The sequence below is a fragment of the Pipra filicauda genome, unplaced genomic scaffold, assembly GCF_003945595.2.
Source record: "Pipra filicauda isolate LSUMZ 115617 unplaced genomic scaffold, ASM394559v2 scaffold141_size4267151_pilon, whole genome shotgun sequence".
Classification (NCBI taxonomy): Eukaryota; Metazoa; Chordata; class Aves; order Passeriformes; family Pipridae; genus Pipra; species Pipra filicauda.
The window spans coordinates 3,180,667-3,203,500 of record NW_024103896.1 but is presented as its reverse complement, the minus strand read 5'-3'; the positions used below and the strand labels follow the sequence as shown (position 1 = coordinate 3,203,500).

The 22,834-nt window shown below is 37.6% G+C and overlaps 1 protein-coding gene across 7 annotated transcripts in view; it reads left to right on the top strand.

Annotated features, from left to right (window-relative positions):
- The window catches only part of DLG2 (discs large MAGUK scaffold protein 2), a 995,087-nt gene that overhangs the window by 5,109 nt on the left and 967,144 nt on the right, over window positions 1-22,834 (top strand). For all 7 annotated transcript variants that reach the window (XM_039378618.1, XM_039378625.1, XM_039378621.1 and 4 more), the window contains exon 3: window positions 12,319-12,450. In XM_039378618.1, the coding sequence (XP_039234552.1) occupies window positions 12,319-12,450 (132 nt within the window). The remainder of the gene's footprint in view (window positions 1-12,318; window positions 12,451-22,834) is intronic.

Here is a 22,834-nt window from a genome sequence, read left to right as displayed (position 1 = left end):
ACTATGTTTAGATCTGTAATTGCGTGTATTTTGGATTCATCCACAGAATAGTTAAGAGCATAAAATGTTACTATAATTCATTCATGTCTTTCACAGTGATGGAAAGAGCTAATTAAATCTATGCTCCTCAGTGATGGAGACCGGATTCCAGTTTTGAAGCCCTGCTTGTGATTCATACGGAGATGGCAGGAACTCCCTCCTCTAGATGCCTGGCTGCACATGTGCTTCTAGACTAACCCTGTCATCATCTTTACATCTAGCTGTGTCTAGGCAGTAAGAGATACTTGAGTGCTGGGGTTTGTATTGCCTTTGTCCTGCTTTCTGTCATTCCAGTGAGATGGATTGTATCTTTAGCCAGATGAAATCTGTAGGCTGCTATTAGTTCCATCTTGCTCCACCTTCTAGCCAGTTTATAAAGACCTACTGATTCTGTTTGTCATGGAATAACTTTTTGCATCACTCCTTTTATATGAAAAAATGCCTTCCAGGCCATGCATTATTCAGCACATCAGTGTCAATAATTAAAAAGTATCAATCTTACCCCATGTGGACAACTTCTGGACCATTGAGAAGAATCTGACAGATGCACTTTATGAAAAGCTAGATTTTGTAGTGGTAATGCTGGTCTATTGGAAGGAAGGGGTCTAAAAACAACTCAGCATGAACTTTTAAAGCGAAGTTCATAAAGGACTAGACAAAGCCAGCTCCCATTAATGCAGTGGAGTTCTTCATGCCTTAGTTCTCTTTCAAACTGGCAACTTCTTTTTAGATAACAAAATTTAAGTTTAGGATTGTAACTTTTAGTGCTCAGAAATCTCACTGAATGTGGTTTCAGGCTCCTCACATCTTACAGCAGCAAATCCAACATGTACTGGAAATTTTGTTTCTCTTTTACTTGCAATAAGTAATTGGTATTACAAGATTTTTGTCCTTTCAGTTACTGAATGAGTAGTCTGAAATAAGTACATGGCTAAAAGGCCACATCTTCAACTCCAAGTCTTGTTCGACCACCTCTCAGTTTTTACAGTTAATTGAATGGGAGCAGTGCGAAGTTTAGGTTGTGTTTACAGACTGTGGAAAGAACAGCTTTAGATTTCCAAGAGTTAAATAAGCAAGTGTCAGAAAATTGCTGTCTGGACTGTGCCAAGCTTCACCACAAAGCTTTGATTTAAAGATGTCACTGCTTTTATGGCAGTGACCTTTTTCCAGCCAGACATTGTTTCTGCTGTGGGAAACAGTGAAGTATTTTGCACACAAAAGGACTGTAGGAGCAGGCATTGTACAGAACAAGTCTTTGTTCTTTACATGCAGGCTGGAAAGCTAAGGACTAGGAACAGTGAAATTTATACTCTTTTTTTCCAGCTCTACTGTTGTTCTGATACATTTCAGATGTTTATTGCAGATCCACACTATTTTAGTTGCCTCATCTATGCAGGTGCCCAACTTTTTGTCCTGGAGGGTTGCTTTGGTTAGCAGAGAGAGGTCCACCTCCAAAGGGCATTTTAATACATCTAGGATCTGAATTGCCTTCTTGCCAGTAGTCCTTTTCTCTCTCTCCATAGATAAAACACAGGTTAACCACATTAACTCACCTCAGTTAGATGATGTCTCAGTTTCTCATATAAATTTTAGTGGGAAAAGTATTTCCTTATCTAACATACTTATGAGAGCTGACATTATGTGTTCTATGAGTGCTATAAATTAACACTATTCATTATTTTTGTGGGCAAAAAAGTGTTATAAATTATTGTGCTGTTAGTCACTGGAACTGGAAGCAACCATAGCGTTGATACAGACACGAGAGGCAGCTGTGCATCCTCTCCTCCATTCCTATTAAGTGCATATTGCACTCAGTAGAAGCAGTGGTGTCTTGCATTATAAGCATAATCTCTTTCCTTCTCATCCTCTCTTCTTTCCTTCTGAATTGTTCCAGATGGCCAAGTTAGATGTCAGAGGGTAACCACGGAGAAAAAGCTGAATTCGTAACTAGTAGCCAAATGTGATAAAAGATGATAAAAAGTCCGTGTTTCAGCAAAATGAGAAAAACCTGCCTTACTTAGATATGCTTATTTTGGTCAGGTCATACTAGGTTTTTGCTTCTTACAAGTATTTAAGGTCTGTTTCACTGTGGTATCTTCTTATATTTACTGTAGATTAACACAGTGCCAAACAACAGCTTTATAAAAATAAAGATCATGTTTTCTCTTGCCGTATTCATCCCTGAAAGAGTCAGTGAAGCTGCCTTGACCTGATGTCAGTAGTAATCAACATACAAAATCTGTGAAGAAAACATTTGCTCTTTATTGGATGTGGTCCAGAAGGGTTTTTGCTGGTAGTAAACTCTTTGCCAGAACAAGTTACTGCGATTGTCCTTAAGTCTGTCTTTACTTTTGGGCTGAAGAGGTTAATGCTCTCTTCAAAACATATTCATCAGGGAATTGAATCATGTAGAGTTTCTCTGAAAGAGAGGATCTGAACAATTTATGGTTTTGCACACAGAAACCAATCTTTTCTGTTTTAGAATGCTGCTCTCTCCCCTGGCTGTGTAGCATGTCTTGTGTTGTGCTGTGGTGGAATAATTCAAGTCATCTTCCAGTTCCGTCCTAGGTGTTGAGCACTGCAGTTACACTGCCTTGCAGATGGATGCCTGCTAAGCTGTGCTTTTAACAACAACAACAAAAAAACCCCAAACAACCCCAAAGCGCCATAAACAACCCCAAACCCACGCTTTGCAGATCTACAGACCGAGTTGCTTAATGCCTAAATGTAGAATTAATTTTGTGTTGTTGCGTGAAGGCACATGTTTTGGTTATTGACTCAAGAGACTGTAGTATAATACAAAGGTTCTTAAATTAAATATTCCAACGTGAATGTGAGAAAATGTAAGACCGTAATGCTTGTTTTGCTAATAAAGATAATTTGATCTTATTCCATTTCATTTTTTTGCATCACTAAAAAGACATTCGTGTTATTGAATTAGATGGGAATTTTTGTAATTCCACATTGTTTTCTTTCATGTTATACAATATTCTTTTGTAGGAGTTTGGAATTCTTAATTCCTGACCAGGCATCTTTTTGTTAGCTTTCTGTCTCATTCCAGTTTTCGCATTTATGTTAATTGATACTGAATGTTCTTTTAAAGAAAAAAAAAGTACACAGCTGCTTATTAAGTGTATAACTCCTGGTTTTTACTCTTGCCACTATGCATCAAGTTCCACTAGTTTTGTGTATTGCATACAGTTAGATTGTAAGCTCTTCAAAGCAGGGTGCTTTAGCAAATTTACCCTATTAAGATGTCAATTTACATTTATTCAGCTGTATAAATAGGAGGGTTTCATTTGGTGCTACATAATTTTGGGGGTTGTGGCTTCATATTTCATTCTGTCTTCATATTTGCATTGTTGATTTAACATTAGCATTTGTACATCTAGATTTTAACATCGTGACACTTGAAAGACAGAAAGAAGAAGTTTGGGTAAAGCTGCTTATAACTGCAGGATTTCTGAAGTTTTGGAAGGAGTCTCAGGGCTCCAGGTGCTGCTCGTTCTAATATCTGAAACACAGACAGGTCACCTGTGTAGATAGGTCACCAAATTTGAGAAAGGATCACCAACAAGCAGTCCCCACATTACTTTCAAGTAGCTGGGAAAAAAGAGCTCCCTGGAAAAAAGGAATGACCCCCCTGGTGGGATGATCGGCTAAAGCCCCTCTGTGCTCTCTTAAAGGAGGGTAGGAGGAATCCAAGTCCCAGAGCGAGCTGCTGATAATAAGTGGGCTCTGCCTTATTATAGTAAGGTATGATGCATAAGATTAACAGATCATACATGAAAGGCTGGAGAAAAGTTTGTGATTTTTATGCTGAACCAGTCACTGATCTTTATATAGTTATCCTATTCCTTCGGTAAGTACAGTTAGTCAAGTTTAGAGGAATGTATTTAAAACTAAGAAATGTGTAAAAGCAGCAATTTAACAGAATAGATGTGTGATTATATATTGTAAAACTAACTGTAAAAATACTTGGATAACAAACTTACATTGTAGCTAATCATCATTGATAACTAAAATTTTTCTTAAGGTACTAGTTTTCCTTATAGTAAATTAGACAAAAAGTCTGATTCTTAACAAATAGAAAAAAAAAGAACCTAAGCACTCTTTTATCATCATCACTTCCCTGGTCATTTGTGTGTGTGTGTGTGTCATGTTTCATAAAACTGACAGTACTACTGTCCAGCTTCATTCACCAGTCAGTGTTCTGTAACAGTACTGGGTCTCCAGCCTGCGTTTATAGGTTGTGCTTTAAGGCAAATTTAATTACAGGAAAGAGAATAAGGGGCTTTGAAAATGTAAACAGTGTACAAAAGTTGCAGAGGCTGGAACTGTGAAAAAGGAGACTGAGCAGGGGAGGGACATGACGAGTCACAGAGTATAGAAGAGTCTGTAAAGGGAGTATTGTGGTTTGCTTTACACACTGACATCTGGAAGACAAGCAGTTGTCCTGATTTATAACAAAAAAAGGTGGGAATTATGTAGTAGAAAAAGCTGCTAGAACCTTCAAGCCCTGAAATCGCATGGTGAGAGATCTTGTGGATATGAGAGGTTATCAGTGCAGGTAGACAGGCATCTGTGGGATGGGTGTAAGCCTGGGTCCTGCACAGCACAGAAGTGAACTGAAAACCTATTAGGGCTCCTCCAGGCTCCTTGTGTCTGTCTGTTCTGCTTCTCAGAGAATTCAGCTGACACATCATGGCTTAACTCCTGCCCTTCAAAGCAATCTGCCTTGCAGAGCAGTTAGGCCTCTGCACTGCATAGTCTACACAAGTCAATCTTCTGGAACAAGAGACTGCTGTGCAACTTCTGTGATTCAGTGGGAGCCTTTTGCATGAGCTATTTGGAGCCCAGAGACCTGCAGTAACATAACTGCAGGTTAACACTGTTTAGTGCAGCTGCTTGTCCTCCTTATTTTAGTCCAGTTTTCCTTGGCATTTGCATGTCTGGTTTCCCCTTAACATACGTGAGCATATAATATAGCCTTGTTCTGAGAAATTTGCTGTTGTACTTGTGTAGGAGGTGTCTCATACTGTCTGGCCCATTTCTTGTCTGCTAACAGCTAGAGGTCTAGAATAACACCACAACTGAACTGTTCCTAAATTTGTGTTTTGCAGGAAAGCAGTCTGTGCAGAGAATTCACCAAGGCTACAGTTAATTTAGGGATGTCACACATTTTACAGTTAATGGAAAGCGAGGGCAATTCAGAATGCAACGTTTTCTTTAAATATCGTTCCTTGAAAGACTCTCCACTGGCCCAAGATTAGTTTTCACAATGTGTTGGCCTCCCCTGTGTGCCAATCTAGTTGCTAAAAGCTGAAACCCCAGAAACAAGCCTGCCTGGTAATCCCTTAAATAATTAACCCTTCCTTTTTTTGTCCCTCTATTTTCCCTAGCAGGATAAAAGGTGGGTTTAGGTGTCATGCATAGTCTCAGGAGCTGTTATTTTTAACCCTTTTGCTTGTTTGTTGTGAATGCTCCTCACACCGGGTGATTGTCACATATGTAATGCCTTATGTTTTTTCCTGAAGGTTGCATAACCATATGTGCCTTTTCTTCATAGTTCCTTAAAGTCCTTTTGCAGATATGAAGGGCCCGAGGTGCTGGGAGCTTTCTGGTTTGTACAGGGACACTTGCTTTCCCTCTGTATAGTCTGCTAGATTAATTTGTGTCTCATGTTGATGTTTATATGTAAATATTTTATGATTGTCATTTGTCTGATAGTTCTCAAGCCTTTTGAAGCATGGGAGCCTACAGCTTGTGTTTTTCTCAACTATCTTAGTGTACTATTTCTTGCATTTCTTTCTAAAATTTAACTGGCTTTTTTGCACCTCCTTTGTGTGTACACAGCATTGCATATTAGCAACATTTATTTATGTTTGCTGTTGTGTGTAAAGATTAGGAAAGGTAAATGAGTTACTGATGGCTTTGGCTTGGATCAGTCCCAAGGCAGGTTGCCTTGAAATTTCTTATTAACTACTGCATACCTTCCTGCTTATGTGTAGCAACTTGTTTTAATTTTTTGAGCTTTCTGGAGCAGAGAATCAAATCAAGACAACTTAAAATAATAGAGGCAGGGAACAGCGTTTATTCAAATGTCTGGCTTTTTTGTCAGTGGTCATCTAAACAAAGATGTGAACTCTCCAAAAGTAGTTTTTGAGATCCTTTTCTTCTAAAGTTATCAAAATTCACTGCAAACACTTCCCTTGCTCTCTTTTGTGGTGCTCTGTTTCCATTTCTCACTTCTGTTCTGGCTTCTGTGGTTTATCTCTCCCATCCTTCATGCCTTTTCCAGCTTCAGTGCCCTACATTTTCCCAACTGTGGTTGTCAAAAACCCAGAAAGGGTCTCCTGAAATGTGTTGGTGTGTTTTTCTTTTAAAAGTCACCTATGCAGCATACTTTGCAAGTCAGAAAAGAATCAAAATATGTCTTAGGAAAGGGAGCAGATAAAATTATGGAAGAAAAAAAAAGATAAATTGAAATAACAAACCCCTTCATCTTATCAACTCAGTTAGGGTTTAGATCTCAACTAATGTTAAACATCTCTCATTGGAGAAACGATATTTTTCATGTAAGTCAACATTTTTCCATATTATTGCACCCTGAAAGTCTTTTCATTCACAAATGCCAATGGGGGAAATGTAAATGTCATCCTAAACTTACTGACAGACTGTGGTAGCCTTGATTCCCTGAGAGCCACTGGCTGCCTGATACTGCCTTGTGCTGGTGCAGGACACTGTTAATCAGCTGACTGTGATTTCTTCCAAGTACAAGGCTGAACTTGCTGAGTTTGGAATCATATTTTCATTTTTTTCTCTCCATCTTCTGAGCTACCTTGCTTTATAGCAGGAGTTGGGTGACAGGATCATACTCCCATGGAAATTAGTACCAGATCTCAGCAGACTGTGGCTATTCAAAGCATAACAATTTGAGTGCAAAATCAGTGACTAGTCCTGGCTGGTTTCATATATGGGTCCATATGGAGTTCAGCCTATATGGCTTTATTGTGGCTGGAAGGAGCTCTAATGTCTTGAAAATAGCCATATATTCATATATATAGCCATAGCATCATCTGCCTGAATTACCTGGAGCTTCCATTATCTGTTTCTTTGGTTTGAGTCATCATCACTCAACATACTGAGGAGTTTTGAAAATGGACCTACTAGGAGACTGGTTTTGAATCACTTTTATCTTTCTTGTATAGTTTCAATTAATCCTGTTAGTCAGTTCTTTTCCAAATTAATTATTGAAATTTATGTATTAACCTATATTCAGATATAATATCTTTAGTTCATCTAAAGGATAAGTGGTTTGAATAACATCTGAGAGATATTTAGGAAAACTGCTTCCTGTATCCTATAGCTGTTCCCATAGATGGCATGCTGTGTGACCTGCCATGTGCTGTGTCATCCTCAGTCCCATATGAAGGCACAGTACATATCAAAGATTTTTTAATCAACACAGTCTCCACACCAGCAGAGCTGCAGTGTTTCAGCTCTACCAGGGGTATACTGTAAATGGTGTAGTGAGTATTGTTAGAGGAATCAAACAGCACATAAGTGACCTGCAATCCTGCTGCCTTCAAGCAAGTGCGTGCAGCTCCCAGGAGAGTTTATGTTTTCCTTAAGTAAATAGTTGAGCACCTGGATCTGCAGTCAAACTAGTGTACAGGTAACTAACTCAAAATGCACCACAGAACTTATTCCTCTGTAGTGCTGCAGCTGTGGAGTTTTTTAGACTAGTGTAAAAAGGGTGCTTCAAATACTGACATTTTGATTTCACAGGATTTGCATGCTTTTCCTTACTCTGCAGTTGTATGGGTGTCCTCACAAGCACCTGCACCTTTAAGCCTTTAACTTGGTTTCTGTATATGTAATTCCTGTAAGATTTCCAACCATCTAAACACCTTCGTCAAAAAAAAAAGTGCTCACCTGTTACACTCTTACTGAAAAAAGTGAAGCTCAATTTTTTCTGTCTTCTTGCCTATATGGAGTTTCAGTGATTCTAAAATGTGCTTGCAAAACATGAGAGCATGGCAAAGACCCAGAAACAAACTGGCAGAGGAAGGGAATCTTTCTGCTTAAAGGTACTGATTAGTATTACAGGGGGCTTTCAGATCTTGGATATGGACCCTGAGAAGTAGATAGAATTGATTTTGACATCATTTTATCAAAGTAGATGGGAAATTATTTGCAGAATTAATTTAAATATGTGTAATTATCAAATTTAGTCTTTCTTATGTGAAGCTTACATTTTAAGAGCAATACTTTAAGAAACAATTTTTAATTGGTGATAATTTAATTTTTCCTGATATATAGCGCACCTTACTCTGTATAGACTTGTATGTATGGCTTCATTTCCTGATGACAGTATCACTGGAAAACTTTTTGTCTGTGAGATATACTGAAAGCTACATTTGGTTAAAATATAACTTGGGTTGTATTAACAATGGATTTTCTATACAGTTTTTGTATTTGTTTCATCAGATGTATAGACATTGCCTCAGCAGTTTTTTTTTGTTCTATAGCATAAATGTTTACTTATGGACCTTTAAAAATTGATATCACAGAAAGTTTGTGTCTATACAGTGTTGAGACTATAAAATGTGGAGTATTGTCTAATGTCCCCCTCTAGAATAATAACTCCAAGGAAAGGATCTACCTTTTTTTGATTCTAACATAAATAAATACATTATATTAAGCAGACACTCATTCTGTAGAAGAAAAATTAAGTAATTTCTTATGTGGTAACACTTTAGATTGAGAGAGGAAGCAAAGTTTTCCAAAGAAATCCAATAAGCAAAGTTACTACTCTACAGTTTTGTTTCAGTGTCACATGTTTCTGATTTGCTGTATTGTGACAATTAACCATTCCCTGATCAGTAACATAAACCACAAACATTCCTGAACTGGTTAAAAAATTATAGAGTGATAAAACAATAAAACTTACAGAATTATTAGTTAGTTTGGGTTAACTGATAACCTCTTGGACAAGATACTGTAGGACCATAAAAGCTGTTTTATTCCTAAAGAAATTTTTCTTATAATAGTATTAAGATATTTTGAGTATGATTTATTTAAATAATAATGCATTTACTGTCTAGAGTATGTGAGTTTTTGTAGGACTGTATCTTCTGAATGGTTCTTGACAAAGTCATCTTTCAAAGTCGGTAGGATCACTTAAAAATTAGTGTCATAATAAGCAGTAAAAAACCCCTAAAACTTTATTCAGCACACCTCATGGGGCACAGCTGATACTGACTTTTCAGTGGTCTTCTGTTCACAGACAGAGGACCTACTCAGGATCCACACAGATCCCCACCACTTGGGATATTAAATTGTGTGTTCAGTGGATTTGTGTTCTTACTTGAATTTGGTTTTGGTATCAACACTGAAGAATAGTGTATCATAGAACAAAGATTTTTTGGTCGCCTTTATGATATACTCCAACTGTAAGGTACGGGACTTATTTTGGCTGCTAAAAATTAACTGTGTGCTTCATTGGATATTGTAATCCCATACATACAGTGATCCAGTCCCTCTTGAAAGCCACCAATCTCCCATTCTTCTTGATGAAAAGAATGTGTGGGAATTCAGATTAAGAAACTTCCGTTTAATTTGGGCGGCAGGGAATATGGTTCTTATTTGACTATTGTGCTGCAGTCCAGGCAGTCCATTCTTGAAGCCAAATAGTATTTTAAGTTTTGTAGCTGTCAGACCCAAAAGGCAAAGTACTGAATGCCCTCATCTGCTTTGGGTATAACTGGGAATTGGCAATGGTTATTATCCTGGGGAGAGTACTTAGCTTTCTTCAGACATGCTGTTTCATTAGATTATTTTATATTGCACTCTGTTGTGAAGAGGTATAAATGTGGCGTGCTGGTGCTGAATAGGATTATGCCCCAGCATGCTGAATACTGTAAAATATGAAGATCTAGTTCTGAGTAATTTATAATCAGGAAAGTTCATCAAGAAGGCTGAAAGTTGCTTTTTTGAAAGCATAATCTGGTGCCAAATTGACTGGAGGTTTGAATAGTCTCCATAAACACCTTGGCTTTTCAGGAGCGCTCCAGTAACAGTGGTTACACAGCTCCCCTCCCCGGCATGCTAAATATTTTTGGTCAAGATATGATTCCTCTTGGTACCAGAACATCAGCGGTAGCTTTCAGCAGAAACAGGGCAGCTGGGGGATCCTGACTGGATCTCCCAGCACATGCAACCCATCACAAATTATTTGGAAAACTAGATACACTGCTGACAAGCGAGATTGTGCGGGAAAAGGCTGTAACTTGATGCTGGAGCTTAGGGATGGAGTAAAAATTAATGTATCCTATTAAAGCTTGAGAGGAAAATGCGGCAAGAAGATCATTACTTGATCTGGGATTTATCTGGGATTTAGATTTAACACTAGAGCTGTGCTCTGTTGCTGGTTGTTCAGTGTGTAGAGTTTAAGACTCTTTTGGGGTCAACCAAAAGCAGACTTTTTTCATCTTGAGGAACTGAAAAATCATGATTTCAGTGAAAATAAAAACTCTGCTCATACCCCTAAAGGATACTACTGTTTTGTAGCTGTTTTTTTAAGATAGGAACAGTACACTTTAGGAAAGGAGTGCTTAATGAAGGAGGGGATGTCAGCATGCTTCACCAAGTCACTGAGAAAAAGGAATTGGTATCTCCGGTGTGGAACAGGCGTTCAAATCCCATTTTCCTAATTTCTCAGATAGTCCACTTCTAAGAAATGTTCTCAGTATGGGATGCTTTGCAATGGTTTTCCACCACTCTGCTGCTTCACTGTAATATAAATAATCTTGTATTCATTACGTATGCCTGTCTGTACTTGGGGGAGGGTGAATGACTGATTCCAAACCATGATTTAAGTTAGTGACTAATTATTCTGTTGAGGGCAGCCAGAACTTTCAGTGTATCAATGAAAGTACAGGTGTCACAGGTGAGTCAGGCACAGTCATGAGGTCAAAGATACGATGTGACTGGTATTTTCACGGCAAAACAAGCCGAGCTCACATGCAGAATTAGTTCTTTATACCCAACCATTTGTGGGGGGTACCCTAACCATATCCCAACTGGCTCCACAAGTTTTGATTTGGATGATCTGTGATGGGAGCCCAACCCAGGTACTGTGACCTGGCCTTTAAAAGAGCTGATCTCTCTCTCTCTCTGTGGGTTATAAGTGGTCCTAATAGCACTGCTGGCTTTAGGTGAAAACAAAACAATTGCCTAACCCTCAAGGTGGGATTGAAGCAGAAAATTGTGAGCTCCTTCATTATATAAATATCTACACTGCTATGCTCCCTAATCTTCCTATGTATGTGATATATACATAAGGTTGGACTCTATGATCTTGGAAGTCTTTTCCAAGTGTAATGATTCTACGATTCTATATATTTTTATATATGTGTGTGCACATATAAGTAAGATGGTGATGTTTGGATTTCATATAATCTTATATGTCACTCATGCTCTTGGCAAGTGACTACACAGAGATAATAGCAGCAGCAGAAACAGAGCTCTCTTTCTCTGGGCTCTTACAGAAAGGCTGGATTGCTCCATTTGAGCCAGCGCATGGATGAAAGTATGCTGTCGTAGTCTCATTTAGCAAAGAGGTAGATAGCAATATTATGTATTGAGGGAACAGAAAAAACTCATCATGCTCTTGGACACCTGCCTTTCAGATACGCTTTTGTTATTCAGAGGAGAGAGAATTGAGTGCTGCAGATGCAAAGCAAACACTTTCATGTCTTCTCTGAATATGTTTTAAGGCCAGTTTTCCTGCGTGGGTATCCATAATGGTTATTGTCCATAATTTTGTAGCTTCTGCAAGTTGTAATTTGGTCCAAACCTCATAGCTTCCAGCTGGTTTTGGACAAATGAAAGTTGAACACTTGTAGATGCCATTCAAAAGATTATTTTCCCTTTGCAGGGAGATCTCAGATGTGCAGTTTTGTCTATGTGGCTTGTGCCATACAGCTAATGACAATGCAGCAACATCATGCTCCCTGGGAGTGTTCAGAAGGCGTGTGGATGTGGCGCCTGGGGACATGGTTTGGTGTGGAACATGGTGATGCAGGGTTGATAGCTGGACTCGATGATCTTGTAGGTGTTTTCTAACCTTAGTGATTTTATGATTCTATGAACATTTGTTGTAAATGTTCCTTACATGTGTGAACAATGCTGTTCAAAATGTGTAGTTAATATTCGAGCATTTAAATACTTTACAGAGCCAATAAAGACTTTTTTGTACTTGTTTGTTTTTAGATACTGACCGAGCTTTAGTGCTGCTGGAAGAGTATTGTAAAAAACTACGGAAGCCAGAAGAGCAACAACTGAAGAAAGCTATCAGAAAGGTGATGGGCATCTTTAAGAGCAGCTTGTTTCAGGCACTTCTAGGTAGGTACTAATGTTTAATACTAGATGCATGCTCTTGGAGGCCAGAGCTAGGTCAGACCTAGTAACTCTCTTACTAGTCACTGTTTAATTTGGGTTTACAATGAACAGCATGTTGAGATGATCCTTCCAGGTTCTCTGTGGGGAAACTCATTGTCCTGATATTTCAAAGGTATTTTCTTACTTATAAAAACAGAAAGAGTAACAAAAAAATCATGCAAAATAAGGCATTGAATTGTTATTCCTAAACCTTGCTGCTTTCCTTTGTTTAATGGAAGATACTGAACCAGAGTAGGATATTTATGCAAAGTGGAAGATGAGGCCATCTCTACAGGTAAATAGACAAAGTTTCATTGATTTCACCAGCACCAAGTAGCATTTAATTTTGCATTAAGCTTTTGGGAAAAGTGTCAGCAAAGAAACTCTAAAATGAGTCAAGACAATTGCTCCAGGACACAGTTGAAACTTTGGCAGGATGTTCCCATTCGTATGATGTTGCAGTGTTCAAATAGGTGTGCTGGTGTATTGCTCAGTCTTTCTTCCATTTACTTGAAGTTTCCCATTGCACCTTGTAAATGATATTAAAATCAAGTGCTTGGCATTTTGGAGCTTCATATAAAATAATATAATAATATTATATTTTTGAGGTCATGAATGTACCTGGTTGCTGTAGCATCCCTGTTGTTCCTTGTGCCATGCTTGAGCTGCCAGTCATGGGAAGTGGTGGCAGCATCACCCTTGCTCCACCTTTCTCAGCCCTCTTGCTCACATTGCATTGCCCCCTTGGTGTTTTATTCCTTCACAAACAAATGTGTACATTTTGTGCAGAACTAGTTTGAAGGGCACATTTCTTAACACAAATGATGTTTGTGGAAGCACACATGCCTTCAAAGTATGACCATTTAAAGCCAGAGTTTCAACAGTACTCCTTGCAGAGCTACAGTCAGGAGCAGTTAGGGAAAAATTTTGATTATATGTCATGAAAGTAGAAGTACATCAATAATGCACTGTTATTGTGAAGACGATGGAGGTCCGAGAGTAGTTTCAGGAATTTATGAAAAATGTGTGCTACCAGTCTCTTAACATTTCCTGCAACTGGAATTAATTATTGCTAGCACTATTGTAACTTTTCCCAGCTTCTTTAAAATTATTAGCTTTATTTTGTAAACCCTACTTAATTTTAATTGCTGTATATGCTTTATAAAAGAAAAATAGATTCATAATTGAGTGGTATTTACCAAATAGTTGTAAATGGATTTGAACTAAAGAATGAAAAATAAAGATGGGACCTTTCTGTGTTATTTTTATGAAGGTGTCTGTGGATATAGAAGTATGTGCTGAAGAAATACACAGTCATGGAAGTGACATTAGCTGTACATTTACTTCTGCACTACTTTGAAGTATTCCTTCAAAGTGTTCTAACAACATGTGTGCTTTGCCTGTGGCTATACTGCAATATGTGTTGATGTATTACATATATCAGAAATGAAAAAGTGATTATAGCTACATTAAGGTTGAATCCAAAGAAGAAATTACATCTTTTGATTGCTGCAATACCAGATTGAGGAATATGGTGTTATAGAAGTTAGATAGCATTTCAATTTGTGGGTCTTTGGATGTCTTTTCCTTGTTCTGAAATGCTTCCTTTTATAACAGAGATTTGGGAATTCCAAGATGTGTTCAAAGTCTCTCAATCTTATGTTTGGTTTGTTGTTTGGTTTGTCTTGATTGTGGAACAATACTAAAGAGTGACCTCTCACCAGTATTTTAAGTGTGGTGGATGATGTTATTACACAGTTAATAATGAGATTCTTGCATAATCAGTATTTAAAAAAACCCTACTTCCATGACATCTGTTTTAGCTTCATGTCATAGTTTCTCTATTCGCTTATATATCAGACCACTACATGAGGAAATACCTAATGCAGAGCTTCTGGTCTGTTTTTAAGTTCTGTACTGCTAATTTTTTCCTTTGTCTTTTATATTTACAGAATGTCTAATGGTCTTGAAAGCATACATTTCTCTGTGCCTAATCCTAATTAGTCTTAATTTTCAGAGTCTGAATGTTTATTGCTTTCCAAAACTCTATCTCATTTACAGCTGTCAAACATTGTTTTTATCCAGAATTTATTGACCTTTTGAATATTTAGGTTGTAACTAGTAATGAAAAAGGTGATTTTTGTACAGAATCGTTAACCTGGATGCAGAAGTGCACATTCCTACCAGGCATAAAGTTAACGTAATTTTATGTGCCAAATTCAGTTTTTGTAGGTCCTACAGCTTCAGTAGAATTTGATTCCTTTACAAATAAATTCAGCTGTTGTAACCATCCCTGTCCTTTAAGTGTGTGTTCAATTCTTGTTACCTTCCAAAAGGCTTTAAAAATCGGTAGGATGTCTTAAATTGAGTATAACAATAACAGATAAAGAAAACTAATTATTAATAGAGGCAGTTTTCAAATCTAGCATTTTCTAGTTCCTTTTATTCTCAAATTTATGCTTGTGTGATGTGATTCAACCATCTTTGAACTTGGGTTCTCAGTGTGTGCAAGACTATTTTTATCTTCAATGTGTTTCATAAATATTAAATGCTGACTACTGAACAGTGGAGTAACATAAGAAAAAAGAGGATTCAATATTTTTCTTATGTATATTCTAAACATGCAAGAAGCCACTACAATTATGTAAGAAAAAGTTTTGTGAGAGATTTACAGAAGGATTATTGAAGGATTGTCCTTTTACATTTTAATTTGGGTTCAAAAGCATTTCTTTCTCCCTTCAGGCTGTTCTTGTTGCTGGGCTTCTTGCTAGAGTCACTGTGTTCAGTTACAGCTGAGTTAGTTGCTAAGAGGCACTTTTTCAAAGTGACATGTAGAGCTGCAGTCTCTGGAGTCCCAGTTACACTCTAGTGGCCCAAACACAATGCTTTGAAAATCCAGCCCTAAGAGGAGGGAGGAGGAGCAACTCTTCAGAAGGGGCATGCAAGGGGAAGAATGTGTTATTGACAAGAAGATATTGACATTACTTTTAAGTTAATTCCAGATTTTTTTCACCAAAAGGGTCTTACCAATTCTTCTCTGTGCAGTGAGGAGCTATGCTGTTGTTATGAACTTGTAAGGATTTTTGTAGGGTCATCTGTAGCTAGATGATATTAAAATCACAAGGTGCTCTCAAATTGTAGCACATGTTGTTCTGATGTGAACATTTTTAAAACCCAGCAAAGAAGAGGAAATGAAACCTCCAGAAATCCAAATGCCTCATTTGTTGGGATTGTCTCATAATGGGGCATCTTAGAGGCATCGTACTGAAATAAAAAAGGGAAATCATGAAAGAGAGTAATAATAGTCATCTGGATGTGTCAAAGCAACCAAACATTTTTTGTTCCAGTTCAATTCTTCATAGAATTTAATCAGTTTTTATAGTGCAATACATAGTTTAGTTTAATTTATTTCTGGAAACTTCTGCTGTATATTTGTCTAGACTTCATTTCATTAAGACGAGTGCACGATTCTACAGCTTAGAAGACAGTTCTGTGGAATGAGAATGGATGAAAGAGGTTTATGTCAGGGTTGTTTGGGTTTTTTTTTTGTAGATACATCTCTATAAAACATCATTTTGTTTCTAGCAGGAATTAAAGTGCCACAAATAACTGTAATCATCTTATGCAGTATTAGGTAAAAACTAATCTCAATAGGTTTTTCTAAAATTCGGATAAACCCAATCTGCAGTGGATGACGTATTTCCTGAGGACTTTCAAACCACGTCTTATGTTTTTTTCTCACACTTGCGTAACTTTGCCTGAATTTTAAAATGGCATATTTTCAATTAAAATCTGCATCACCTTCTTCTTCTTCTTCTTCTTTTTTTTTTTTTTAATGGTATTGTACCATTTCTGCAAAATAATGTGGATGTTCTAAAACTGCGGATCTTAAAAATTACCATAGTAAACATTACATTTTTGCACTTTGATGAGAAAAGTTGAAAACGTTGACCATTTATCTCCTCTCATGGCTACAAATATGTGTGTAGTTACTGTAAGGGTTATAGAATTTACTGATCATCTGTACCACAACCTGGATTTAGAGACTTAGGATATAATTTTGCATTTTTAGTAAGAGGGATTTTTTAGACTCTTCACCTCATTCAACTCACTTTAAATAAGCCCTGTTATAACAATCCATTTTAAAAGAGTGATAATGTTTTTTAAACCAAATAAAAAAGGAAGCCAATTGATTCTTCTGCAATCGCATATTAATTTTCTGTTAAAAGTTTCTATAGATGAAGAGACAGTATAGCTAATAGTGTTATATTGTTATCCAAACTTCTAGGGATCTAGTTAAATCTTGTGATCTTCCATGTTATTGTAAGGTGCTATAGAACAGATAGGGAATATAATAAGGACATTTCAGAGACCCAAATCAAGTGCTTTACTTTAATTATTTTAGGATATATGCATCTATTAAAAAGTAGCATAGCTTTTAAGAAATTCAAATATTTATTATAGTAAGCATGAATCAAGCCAAACTGTGGTTTCCTATGAATTTGTTTTGGTTTGGTTGACCTTGGTATTTACAAAGCTGTGAGCTGGGACTGACATTCTTTTATAGTCAGGGCCATGGTTAAATTTCAGAATAGTTTAGATATGAATAAAAAAAACTGGAGAGAAGCCTATCATAGGAGTAATGGTGGGCTGTTTGAACATGTCACTGTTATAAAAGGAAAACACTAAGAATGAAGAATGAGAAAGATTTTGGAAGACATAGCCAGGCATGTCAACTAAGAATAATGATGAAAATGTCCCCCTTCTATTTGTAGACTTCAGTGCAGAGAAGAATATGCTGTTGACCATATAGAGAGAAGAATGTAGAGGCAATTAGTTGGAAGACAAGGAATTTGTTTAGACATGTTGTATTTAAGAAGAAACTCTCTAAATAGTGACAAGGAAATTTGAGACTAGAGGGAAAGGAGGTGGGTCAGGACTGGGGAATAGATGTATGAAAAGCAGGATAAATGGTGGGAAAAGCAGACCATGGGCTAGAGGTGGAGCCTGCACTAAATCAGGTGTGGAAGAACGATTGTAGTTGTCAGAGGAAATGTCAGGATCATTCAACACCTCAAAAATGCGGTGCTAGTCATACATGGTAGCACTGAGATTTGCACAAAAGGTATAGAAATAATCTATAAAATACTACAGGTTGTTACTGTCTGCTTCTGCAATCTGTCTTTAAGAAACACTGCTATCATATTTTCAGGCTTTTCTTCACAACCACCAAGACCTCTTTTGTACTTCTTCCTTTGAGCATACCTAAGATTTGTCATTCATGGCACCACAGAAAACAAGGCAGTGTCCTGTTTCACAGGGTTCCTGATAAAGGTGCTAGTGCTGAGGATATCTAAATGGAGAACATGGTTGACAATCACCTTTCTGAGATTATGGTGACCTTTGCTACTACCCATCTTTCTCAGTCCACAAGAGGAAGCATGTTTCAGCACATGTATCAGTGTTTCAGGGACCAAAAAGATATGAAATGAATTGCTCTACTGGGAAGCCTTTCGGCAGGAAAGCACAACTGGGTGTTACCTATTCGTATTTGCCAAGCTTGCTCTCGGTAGATGTTTGGTGTGCTTAGCTACTTGCTGTGTAAGGTCACTGATCTCCTTTGTCATCACTCTCTAGACTTACCTTCCGTGAGCTTGTCATGTCAGGCTATTTCACCTCCTGTAACAACACTGAATTCCTCGTGTGTTAATCCAAGCCAAGCCTGTGTCCAGCCCAGGGACATGAGGCAATCCTCTTGCCAAGGGCCTGAGTCCAGCATTCACAAAGAATAGAACCCCCATTGACTTCACTTGCCGGGGATCATGTGTTGGAGTCATTCTTCCAGAGATTTATATTCAAACCTTCCCTGACTGAGAAATAAAGATTCTTCTATAACCGTATCTAAAAATATTGAAACCCTCCCTGACTATTACAAATGTCAAGGAGCAAAAGAAATGTGCAAAACCTCTTCAGTGCTCTGTCACATTTGAGAGACGCTCAAATGACATCTCTGACAATGGGGAAGCCTGTTATTACCCTGAACAGAGTCCTACTTTCCCAAACTGGCATCTTTCTTTGTTGCGGCATAAATTACAGCAGAACTGAAATTTAAATTCAAGGGCAGCTTTTGTTTTGCCTGAAGACAGCTGCAGCTGCTTTTATTCTTGAAGTCCAATTCTCTTAGTAAGCAAATTTGTGCTTTCTCTCAAAAGAGCTAAAGGTAGCAGTGCTGGATCTTTGGGATGGTTTGAGATGGTTTGAAGCTGTGTGATCTTTTTTTTTTTTTTTTTTTTTTATAGCTGGGGGCTGGATTGCAGCCAGTTTGGGGAACTAACCCTCACGGTTCTCCAGTGAAAGTTTGGTCACGTGGAGCGAACCATTTGCTGATAAAAAAAAAGAAAAAAGCAGATCTGTTCTAACTGGTTTTCAGAGGATTTTGGCCCACTGCTCTTTTTGCTTCTGTGGCAATGCGATTTCTCCTGCATTATCATAATTTCTCTCGATCTCTTCTAATTATTCCCAATCCATAGTACCTGTGGATCCTTTGGAGGAGATGAGGCGTCTTCACTTCTATCAGGTTACATTGGCATTGGGCAGAGGGTTCAAAGTTAGCTGCTGAGAGCTGGCAGGCAGATGCACATGCAAGAAAAAGACAGATGGACATCATGTTACTTTAGAGGAGTCTGAAGATACTCAGAGAGGGGAGTTTCCCAGAATCACAGAATAGGTAAGATTGGAAGGGACCACTGGAAGTCACCTAGTCCAACCTACCTGCTCAAGCAGGGTCCCCTAGAGCATGTCACTCAGAATTGTGTCCAGACAGCTTTTGAATATCTTCAGGGGAGGAGACCCACAACCTCTCTGGGCAACGTGTGTTTCACTGAGGTCTGAAACATTACCCAGTTTTTCTTAGCTATATCTGTTGTGGAGGAGCTGAAATATTTCTCCAAAATATCTCAGAATTGCTTTAGCCTTTGGGACTTACTGAGTATTAAGGTAATGTCTTTACTGGTTAGAGATGAGGAGCAAATAGAAGACACAGGACATGGTTCCTTCTGGCCAACCTGGATATGGAAGCAGCCATCCCACAACAGCTTCTTAATATTGAAGTAATTTGATTATTTTCCACCTTGAGGGAAGATATATATGCAAAGATGTGGGTACCCTAAATCAGTTTTTTTTTTTTTGAAAGAATTTAAATGTTAAAAGTTTGTGAATTACCAGAAAAGACCTCAACCCAAAACCTAAACTTTGATACCTCTTACATTTATGACTATGAATGCTGATGAACTCTGAAAAATACAGAATCCCAGCCCAGATCTGTATCTGGATTCTCAGCCTATCTGTGTACAAGAAGAAACCGATTACAGCACTGATACAACCTGGGTAATACATAATCACTTGTAATCCTAATGCAACCCTCTGCTCATGTTTTGTTGCCTTTTAACCCATGAATGATAGCATTTACATCTCAGACAAGGAATTCAGAAGCTTTGGGGACTTACTCAAAATACAAAAGCTGTGCATTGGAAATAAACCATTTTTAATGTGGGCAATGTGATAATTGTTGAGGTTGTTGGTTTTCAGTATCCGGCAAGGAATAAAAGCTGTTTTTTGTTCCTGTAGTGGGGGGGGTGGGGTGAGGGGGGGGTGTTGGTGGTTTTTTTTGGTGTTTTGTTTGTTTGGTTTTTTTTTTTTTTTTTTAATTTTAAAGTGCATTTTGACCATATGGATCCAGTGTATAATTAGAATTAATAAAATGCAGTTGCAGCAGCTGTTGCTATGTGGCTGCTGTCCCAGTGTGAAGCTTTTCTTTCTCTTTGCATTAAGTAGGGATAGCCCTTTATTGTTGATTGGTGATGAGATCTAGAGACAAATTATTAAGAAACTCATTTAGATAATCTGGTTTTATTTTGAATAGTCTCCTTTTTTAAGCTGACTGAATATAAAAGAACAATGAGATGGTTGATTTTTTTTGTGTTAAAGGAAGAAAAACGGGATGTATATCTTGCTAATGTAGTTTGTACATCTACTAATAAAATGGAAGAAAATAATCTGGAGCAAGCTGTTCCATCACTAATCCTAATGTTTATTTTTGTCTCTAAAATAGCAGAGCTGTTCTCCCACTCTAATGTTTTGATCTGCAGAGTCATTTTAGGCTAGACTGTGATGTGGTTTTTGTTCAGTGAATATAACTTTTTAAGAAACTGCATGGTAATTCTGAAATCACAGAAACATTTTAGCCTTGAAGTGTGTTATACTTTATGTTTCTCAAAGCTGTTATAAATGAGCCAAATTTATTTCCTGGTGACACCTCTATGGATCACTTGGAATCTCAATACTCTTTTTTTCTTAACCCTGTGTTTCCAGTGTCATGGGAATCAGTGAAAAAACCACTGATTTAAGTGATTTAAGTGCAATTGGGATTGAGCACTGAATAATAAGATGCATGAAAGTAAACTGGTTAATCTTATGTATACATACCTGTATATATTTGTAAATATATATGTCTATATTTATAATACTTATATAAATTTATATATGTATTGTAATAGGAAGCCATAGATATCATATTTATCTCAAACTTCTACTGTAGTTTGCTCAGGTATTATTCTGTACTTTGGAGCTCTGTTAAATATTAAAGTATGTCTCGAGAAGAAATGCTGCAGACTGTGTTGTTCATTCCCATAGCCTGTTTATTCTGTCATGTGGTCAATTTTCTGTGATGGTGTTTGTGCTCTGTCACCTTGCTCTGCCACAGATAATTACGTACTCTTTGCAAAGAAGACTGAATTTATGTCTTTCATTTGTTCTTTCCTGTCTCCATTTTGTCATCATAGTTGTGTGGTTTTGAGTTTCTGCTGATGAAGCTGATTAATGCACTGTTGCATAAAATCCCGGGCATTAGAAATAGCAAATAGTTTTTGCAATAATTAACATTATGTTATGTTACACAGAAATGCTGTAACAGTGTAAAAAGAAGTGATCAGAGGGCAGTGCTATAACTAAGCTGACTTCTGCAAACTGAGTTCAATTCCTGTACGTACATACAGTGTGATACTTCTTATTTATTTAACCTCACACATTTTTTCTTCAAAACTCCTGCTTCATCCAGTGAGCAGAATGGGCAGGACTCATGGGCAAGTATTGAATTTAAGCTTTTCCATTGTTATTTACTCTATGATGAAGTGGTTGTAGTTCTGTGTGGCAGAGGTTGTAGTTCTGTGCTGAAGCTCTGAGAAATAGAGGTAAAAATATCTACTTATTTTAAAAGCCTGGTTGGAAACGCTTCTGACCTGATACATCACCACATGCACTACTTCTAATGTCTGACCTCAACTCCAGTTGCAACAGAGAGTATCACTGTTTCATCAAGACTGTCCTAGTGTCTCATTTTGGGTACTTAATGCATGAGGATCATTTGATGGGTAATCATTTTTGAAAAATACTGCATATGTGACTTCCTGACCACAGTGGGACTATCAATAGGAGTCAGGGGTAGGATCTAATTCCTAGGGTGGCATTTAATGCTCTTAAGCTAAAGAACCTTAAAGAAATCTTCTTATTGCTCTCAGCCTTTCATGCTCCTGAGATATGTGGTGCAGAGGTTGCTCAGACAGCTTTCCCAGAGCAGGCCCATTCTGTATACTGAACAAAGTGTCAGAGCAGAGGGAAGAACGGTCTGTGACCATATACCTAAAGTATGACACTTTCTAACTTGGAGCTACCTTAACAACCTTATCAGTGTGAGGTTTTGAAGTTAATTTCTCGTAGTGATTTCCTAGACTTTAAGGACAGTAAAAAGAGCTTTTGTTCACAATTTCTATTGTGTGATCATACTGATAACATACATTTTAAAATGAGATCAAAACTGTTGAATACTTTCACATTAGCTTTCTCTGCTTGAGCTGATGGGGATGCTAATGCTACCAATAGTACCACTTCCTTTCTCTTAGATGAGATTTTTGTTCCAAAAGTTAGGTGGTTTAGATGAATTAGATGGCTTTCTACTGCAAAATAAGTGTTTTGAAGGCATATTTCTTGGAGGTACCGGGGCTTGGATCACTATCATTTTTGATGTGCTATTGATAATAGAAATGTCAAGAGTAGATGGTGTCAGAGCAACTTTGCTCAGAGGAACCACTTCCAGATCCTGGCTCTGCCACTTGCGTTACCGCACACCTTGGACCAGTCCTCTGCCTGCACTGCAGATATGCCCCTGCTGGCTTCTCCCACCAAAATTCTGGTGTTTTATATAATATTTATATATAAAATATTTACATACAAATGACATATATTCACAATATTATATATATATGCATATGTCTCTCTATGTGATATAACTGCA